Here is an 8,534-nt window from a genome sequence, read left to right as displayed (position 1 = left end):
CAGTTAAATCACCTGATACGAACGCAACTACTTGCATGCAAGAGTTTAACAAGGGAAAACCCATTATTACTTACAGGAGAAATAGATAAATTAATGTGCAGCAATAATGATAATTTCATTATCCTTCAACTACAACATTCTAATTCCTACAAAATCCGAAAGTTCACCTACTATCTTACTTTCTGGAGAAAAATTAATACTACAACTTACTGAATCTGTTAATGACAGATTAATGTCACATATGGTCACAGACAACCAATTGGTATTTCTACATTTTTAACAAAGACCATATCTATATGGAATTCAGAAAGCAAATCCAAGTACAAGCAAACATACTTTGGAAATCAAACTGACAGTAGACGGCATGTTTGGTCTCTACACAGTGAGAACTTCTGGTAAGCTCTCTGGAGGTGCACCACTGCTACCATTGAGGACGATAACATTTCCATCAGAATCTACATCCACAATCACTGAATCACCCTCTTTGATTTCCCTAGCAAGCATTTTCTCAGCCATGCTATCCTCCAGAAGTCTCATAATAGCCCTCCTCAAAGGTCTAGCACCATAACTAGGGTTGTAGCCTTCATCCACCACCCTATCTCTGAATCTCTCTGTTACTTGAAGCTCAATTTCCTTGTTCTTCAACCTCCCAAATACTTCCTTCAACATAATATCGGCAATTTCCTTGACCTCCAGCTTTGTAAGTTGCCTAAACACAATCATCTCATCTAATCTGTTCAAGAACTCAGGCCTAAAGTACTGCTTAAGCTCTTCAGTCACAAGGCTCTTGATACGGTTGTAACTGCTGTCCTTCTCATCATAGTCTAGGTCAAAACCTATCCTACGCCCACCTTTCTCGATTACACTACTTCCAACATTTGATGTCATAATAAGAAGTGTGTTCTTGAAATCAACAGTCCTTCCCTTGCTGTCAGTCAACCTCCCGTCTTCAAGAATTTGAAGCATCATGTTAAAGACATCAGGATGTGCCTTCTCAATTTCATCAAAAAGAACCACCGTGTATGGGCGACGTCTAACAGCCTCAGTAAGCTGGCCACCTTCAGTATAACCTACATAACCTGGGGGTGAACCAATTAGTTTGGATACAGTGTGCCTTTCCATGAACTCACTCATATCAAGCCGTATCATAGCTTCTTCTGAACCAAAGTAGTAAGCAGCCAAAGCTTTGGCAAGTTCAGACTTTCCAACACCAGTTGGACCTGAGAAGATGAAGCTTGCAATTGGACGGTTGGGGTTCTTTAGGCCTACACGAGCACGGCGGATGGCACGGCTAATGGCTTTAACAGCTTCATCTTGACCAATTACTCTGGTATGAAGTGTATCTTCCATCTTGAGTAGACGATCAGATTCATCAGTAGATACTTTCTCAACAGGAATACCAGTCCAAGAAGACACTATGTGCTGAATATCAGATTCTGTGACCATAGGACCGACATCCCCAGCTTCTGTCTCCGCCTTGCTCATTTCCTTGTTCTTCTCTACAAGAGCACTAATTTGGGCCTTGAGGTCCATTTCTCTGTCACGCAACTCACCAGCCTGCACATAATTAATGTACATGGTTAATAAGCAAGAAAATAAGTTCACAGAAGGGAAAAAGATACAAGTTTCAGTATCAATCCTGAACATATTTCGAAACTAGCAATGAGAAAGAAATGAATAAACTTCCTACTACCCCTGAACAACAAAAAAAATGAAAGCAAGAACAATATACATGTCTAGAAGACATGTATTAAGAAGATGCCATAAGCGTTTATGCATCTTTGACCTATGAAAAGAAAAATGCCTGACATTTCAACATGCTACAAAAAAACTAATAAACAAAAACATATACTACGTAAAAAACTTCAGAAACGATTGGGTGGCTTGCAAAAAGTTATAATTCATGTACTGGAGTCAGACGAGTCACCAAAAGGGGCAAAAAAGAAATTGAAGCTCGTCTGAAATACTACTATTTTGTTGCACAGCTTCAGCTATATATCATCAGAGCTGAGTGTCACGTGCTGCTTATTTCCAAGCTCTATCACAGCCCCGTCGGATCACTAGTCAAGGCTACCCGATGATTTTGCTAGGCTAAGTGTGCTACGAAAATGGCTAAGTAAGGAAACTTGTAAGCAAGTAAGCAAGAGTGGCTGGAAAGGTTTTTATATTGCTCGAAGTGTTTACAATGTGTTCTGCTGTACAAATGAATGGGGCAGCCTATTTATAGGCACCTAAGTCCCTAGAGCCTAGAACATTCTACTCTCTAAATATTCTACACTACTCTTTACAAGGAAAGTCCTACACAATTCTAGATTGTCCCACCTCCAAAGGAACCCTCTATATACAAGGAGTCATATTTTTACAAAATATAATCCCAGTGGTCAACTTGTAATACTACGATTGGTTTTTGGATATTATAGGCTTACATCACAATTGCAGTAGAAACCTTTTACTTAACAAAATCTTAATAGCCATTTTGCACTTCCTTTTATAACGATTTTTCTGGTCCCATATCTGAATCTTATTCCTAACTCTCATTTCTGTTCCATATGATGCACTATATACAAAGCCAAAAGGGGTCTGACATGAACCTGCTGCATCAGGTATAAAATCACATACAAGCCTATTCACAGGAATGTTGTTCGAGATCACATGGAGTCATGGAGGCATCATACCTTTTCAAAGTCTTGGCCACGGACAGCTTCATTCTTCTCCTTAGTGAGCTGCCTAAGTTCTTTCTCAAGCTCTCTAGCTTCTTCAGGGAGCTACAGAAATCAGAAAACATAAAAGTTAAAAAATTAATAAATCATTCAGTGTTATAATGTAGAATTGAAGAATACCCCTGAAACACGGCAAATGCAGAATCCATATCACAATTTTTTTTACCTGGGCATGTTGTAACCGAACCCGGGAACCCGCTTCATCTATAAGGTCAATAGCTTTATCAGGCAGGAAACGGTCACTGCAACATGTTGAACCATATCAGTATCAGGACAGAAGATTCACAGAAATAGAAGACGAGACAAACCCAATCCTACAATTTAATTAACTGAAAAAGGTTCATGTTTTATGCTGCATTTTGGTGTGGTTCCAAGGCTATCATTACAAATTGTTTCACAAGCAATGAGGATTTTGAAAGGAAGGCATACTTCCAAGTGAAATAGAGTAGCTGACCCTTGCAAGAAAAAATAATACCTAAATGGCTAAATGCTTTAAGATGTCCAATTGATGTAGAACAGATGAAAAAAACTCCCACACAAGAAAAATATTTTCACGTGCTCTACCTTCTCTACAGATAAATTTACTAACACACCAGTACCACCATGAATCATGAAAATTTACAGCAGAAACACCGGAAGACAAACCTGATGTACTGGTAAGAGAGTTGTGCTGCAGCCACTAGTGCTTCATCCGTGTACCGAAGTTTGTGATGGATCTCATAGCGTTCACGAAGCCCTTTCAAGATCTGTATAGTTTCATCTACAGTTGGCTCGGGCACTTTAACAGGCTGAAACCTTCTCTCAAGTGCTGGATCTTTCTCAATGTGTTTTCTGTACTCATCAAGGGTGGTAGCTCCAATACACTACAAGCAAGCACGCACAAAAAGGAAAAAATCCCTGAGATCCAAAAAACTTCATATGGCTGTGTATGCATGAAAATGTAGGATGCAATTACGTCAAAATGTAACCAATCTAGGTTCATACATTAACAGCAAACTGAGAGTCTTAGCTTACCTGTAATTCACCCCTTGCAAGAGCTGGTTTCAAGATGTTTGCAGCATCGATGGCTCCTTCTGCTGCTCCTGCCCCAATCAAAGTATGTACTTCATCAATAAATAAAATTATTTCATCACTTTGTTTAATTTCCTCCATCAACTTCTTCAATCTTTCCTCAAATTCTCCACGGTATTTAGTTCCAGCAACCAGAAGACCCATATCAAGAGTAATAACCTGATTCAATATATATATAACAAGAAATTAATAGCCTGCACATAACCTACAGAAATTCTGGGAAATGCAAATCATCGGTAGCATTTACCAAAAACATTAGTAGAAATGTACAAGGCAACTATTAGCAATAAGTGGTTCCTAGTTTCTTATTCCAGGCTTCCAGCCATTGCAGGGCTTAGCTCATCTTCCACAGATGATTAAATTAAATAACTGTAAATTCAAATAAAATGTTCTTAATAATGGCCAGAATAAATAAGCAAGATTCAAGCTCCTAGGGATCCAATGTCTTAATTGCAAATGACACAGAACTTTTTCCAACATTACACGGATATGACACAAACACACACACACACACACACAAAAACTCTGTCTTGAGCTTTTATAGGGCTTCATCTACTTCCCAAGAACCCAATATTCTTGAACAATATACACATGCACGGAACCAATGCATGATTATACCACCATCCATCAAATACAAGATCAACATAACTTGAACAAATGTATCTCTTCTTTTTTTATGGGACAGCGAAAAATAACAATTATATTTATGTGGGATAATTAGCAATATAACATGTGTAAACATCCACAATCATGTTGTGCCCACAACCAAGTCAGATGCTCCATTTAAGTCATGTTTTTATCAGCCTCGAGCACTTAGAAGCACATAATACAAAGATATTTATATTTTCTGTTTTTCTGTATAATGCAAAGAATGATATACCTTCTTTCCCTCAATTGTTTCTGGAACATCACCAGTAGCTATTCTTTGAGCAAGGCCCTCTGCTATAGCTGTTTTACCAACACCGGGCTCTCCAATAAGACAGGGGTTATTTTTTGTTCGCCTACCCAGAATTTGGGTAACACGCTCAATCTGTGCTTGTCTTCCAACAACAGGATCCAATTTTCCCTGAGAAAACAAATTAATTCAGTTTGGTACCTGTTAACTCTAAAGCAGATTGACGGAACATTATACACATTCCTACACAGAGCATGATATAACGGTAAAAGAATAACTTGAGACCTACCTCTTCCGCCAATTTTGTCAAATTTGTTCCATACTCTTCCAAAGTTGGCATCTTATTCCCTGTAGTGCCACCTCCAACACCAGCACCAACAGCTTCTGTGTTTTCACCGACCATACGTATAACCTATTGATCCCATGAAAAGGTTTTACAGTGTTAAAAGCATAATATAGACAGTAGAAAAAAATCAATTAAAAAGCAAGAACTGTGTTTCTGACCTGCGTACGGATGTTACTAGGATCAGCACCCAAATTCTCTAAAACACGAGCAGCTACACCCTCACCCTCACGAAGAAGACCCAGAAGCAAGTGCTCTGACCCAATATAGTTGTGGCCTACAGCAGTTACGAAACCATGTTAGAATAAAAAACACTGAACACCCCCACATGTATAATACTAAGACACACTATCTTGGGGAATCCCCTCCAAATGTGCAAAGTAAACTGAAGCCTCACTTCTTTATATTCCGTCATAGGGTGGGTAGCTAAGCTGAATTGCTAATAAACACAATCCATTGAAAGACTGAAGGGAAAAGAATGCTGGACAGACAAGGAAGACAAGGTAGCACTCAATATAGCATCAACAGTGGGCTTGGAACGCAGCAATCACAACGTTAAGGCCATCTATAATGCAATCGTCTCAACAAGAAGAGATGCACCACTCAACCGATTGAAGACATTTTGCAGTATTTGCATGTTAATACTAAATAGGCAAATATTCATTACACTAAAAAATGATGATTTGACTTCTGCAGACGCATCATAATATTAGAAGGCCAAATTTCTTGCAAACATGTATTTCCTGCATCACATAAAGATATGTACTCCATCTGATCCGTTGGTATTAAGAGGAAGAGGGTAAGCTTAGAAAACAGAACAAGAAAATAAGAATCACATGAAAAATTAGTAGTCCATCTTCCATCTAGTACAGATTCAGAATCTTATTTCGGAAGCTAAAGGCCCACATGGACTTACCAAGTTGACGGGCTTCCTCTAATGAAAGTTCCAAAACACGCTTGGCACGAGGAGTAAATGGAATTTCAACAGCAACAAATCCGCTGCCCCTCCCAATAATTTTCTCAACTTCTACACGAGCATCTTTCAGATTAATTCCCATGGATTTCAAGACCTTGGCAGCAATTCCAGTGCCTTCACCAATAAGACCCAGCAAAATCTGCTCTGTGCCAACAAAGTTATGGCCTAACCGTCTTGCCTCTTCTTGAGCAAGCATGATTACTTTAATTGCTTTCTCAGTGAAACGTTCAAACATAGCCCTAACTACACCACGGCTGGCTGTCCCTTTACGTACAGAAAGCACAGCCCTCATCTTGGAGTAGAAACATTCACTGGTAGTTCCCAAAGTATCCAAAGCATTTCCTCCACGCAACCCCGAGAAACTTCGCATTCTATATCCGGGTGCCTGAAGGCTGGCCATCATCTTCACAGCCTTCTTACCCTTATCAGATCTTTGAAATTGGCCATTTACTTTGTAAGCCAATGAAGGGATGTTAGTTGATTGAATCAATGCCCCAGCCATGACTCACACCCAGAAAATCTGCATTTGATGATAATACTTGATTAGCAAAAAAGATATAAAGCAAAGCTCAGGAATGTGGAAGAAATTACAATCAACAACTTAGTTCTACAAAAACTTGAAAAAAATGGCAAGTGCAAGCTTGATAAGACAGGCCTTGTTTTCCATTAAATTGGGTCTCAAACAAATAGCTGAAAATGGCAACAAATATGGCAAAATGAAAATAACAGAAGGTTTGCAAAGTTTCAGAAAGAAGACTTAAAGCTCCGAATTAGTATTGTATAAATCAACAGTTAGTTGTAGCTTCTAAGTTCTAACAGTAGAAGATGAAAGCCATAAACTAGTGCCAAGAAGCAGCTTTTCTGTAATTTAAATCCTAGCTAAATGGATTCACGACAGCCATTTTAAAACTACAATCACTACAATTGAAAGGAATAGAACTAAGAAAACCACATGTGTAACATAGATGAGATGACACAACCTAAAACTATAGGAACATCACATATGATATGGCGATTAATTGAAAATAACAAAGCAATTCAATCATCACTAGTTTCCCAAGCTGACAACTTTAGAGTATAATTACTGAATATCAAACCCCTCGTGCCTCACCCTTTGGACGCTGATTCGAACAAACAATCACCACCTTAAAACTAGATACTGGAGATATAATTGCACACAAAACATAGCTTATACAACCATGGACCATCCATCTGACCCTCACATAAGCTTTCACCAGCTAAAAACACATCAAAGACAATTACCTCTAAAGATTTAAAAGTACAATATCTTTCACAATTATCCTCAATTAAACCCAAAGCTCCATTCCAAAAACAAACCCAGATAATACCTTCCTTTTCAGCAATAATTCCCCACTAATTTAAATTGAAAAATGGGAATCACATAAATAAATTTACAATTAAACTGGGAAATGGGAATCACATGTGAAAATTAATAACTACTCCCAAAAAAACCCAGAAAACTGACATCAACCATTGCGATAACAAGAAAAGAAGATGAACCCACCAAATATTATCAACTCAGGAAAAGATCCCAGAAACAAATAACCAAACAGACAACAATAGAAACAAATTCAACAAAAAATGAGAAAACCCTAACTTCCAATAACCCAATTAATTGAATAAGCTAGAAAAAGCGAGAGAATTGAACAAAATGATAAGAAAAGGGTAGAAGATGCAGATAACTTTACCGGAAAATGGAAGAGAGAGAAAATGGGATGGGGTGAGATGGTGGGTGAGGGAAGAAGAAGAGACTTTTCCTTCCAAGTGAGAGGGGAAGGAACGGCTGAGATGAGGTTGTGAACAAGGAAGAGATGTGTAAAACTGAGAAGTGGATAATATATTGTGGTGTATGATTATTGGGGCGGTGTGTACTCTTAATATATCATATATACATAATACACTTTCTCTATCTTAATTATCTTTGCTTAAACTTAACTTGTACAACTTCTTCTCCTTTGTTCATTCTACATTTTGCACCCTTTGGCGTTTCATGCTTATCGTTGTATTTCGTAGAACTTTAACCAAAAAGCCATTAAAAAGCCATTTGCCAAACAAGGCCTATATCTATCGTTGTATTTTGTTTAATTATCACACAAAAAATTACAATAATTTGATACGTTGAAAGTACATATACTGAAAAGGATTTTACATGATACGATGTGAATATGTGATACTGGAGTATTTTCTTTTTCCTTATGTATAAATCACAAGATATATTCAAAATAAAGCATGTGGATAGTGTAAAAGTTCAAACGATGTAAGTAATAAAATAATAAAGTATTTGAGTAAGGGTGATGCACCGAGTTGTCATTATGGGAATAATAATTAAATATTATATTCTTTAATAAAATTATATTAATTTCTTTTTCACAAGATAGTTATTCTACATTATATAATATTAATTAATTTTGCAAAGATGTCATGTAAAAGGTTATAGCTCGATTGAATAATGTTCTAGAGTCAAAACTGTAGGTTGCAGGTTCGAACCTTATGCAATAGCAAACATAT

The 8,534-nt window shown here is 37.6% G+C and overlaps 1 protein-coding gene across 1 annotated transcript; it reads right to left on the bottom strand.

Moving 5' to 3' along the window:
- Window positions 1–44: 44 nt before the first annotated feature.
- LOC110784624 (ATP-dependent Clp protease ATP-binding subunit ClpA homolog CD4B, chloroplastic) lies at window positions 45–8,017 on the bottom strand. Its single transcript, XM_021989080.2, has 10 exons — window positions 7,715–8,017; window positions 5,946–6,525; window positions 5,191–5,306; window positions 4,976–5,098; window positions 4,672–4,857; window positions 3,735–3,950; window positions 3,366–3,583; window positions 2,887–2,962; window positions 2,676–2,765; window positions 45–1,557 (listed from the first exon to the last, which is right to left on the bottom strand). The coding sequence occupies exons 2-10, from the start codon at window positions 6,505–6,507 to the stop codon at window positions 376–378; spliced, it is 2,769 nt and encodes a 922-aa protein (XP_021844772.1). The 5' UTR covers window positions 6,508–6,525; window positions 7,715–8,017; the 3' UTR covers window positions 45–375.
- Window positions 8,018–8,534: the final 517 nt, after the last annotated feature.

Source organism: Spinacia oleracea, chromosome 5, assembly GCF_020520425.1.
Source record: "Spinacia oleracea cultivar Varoflay chromosome 5, BTI_SOV_V1, whole genome shotgun sequence".
Taxonomy (NCBI): Eukaryota; Viridiplantae; Streptophyta; class Magnoliopsida; order Caryophyllales; family Amaranthaceae; genus Spinacia; species Spinacia oleracea.
This window is presented reverse-complemented; position numbering and strand designations above follow the sequence as displayed.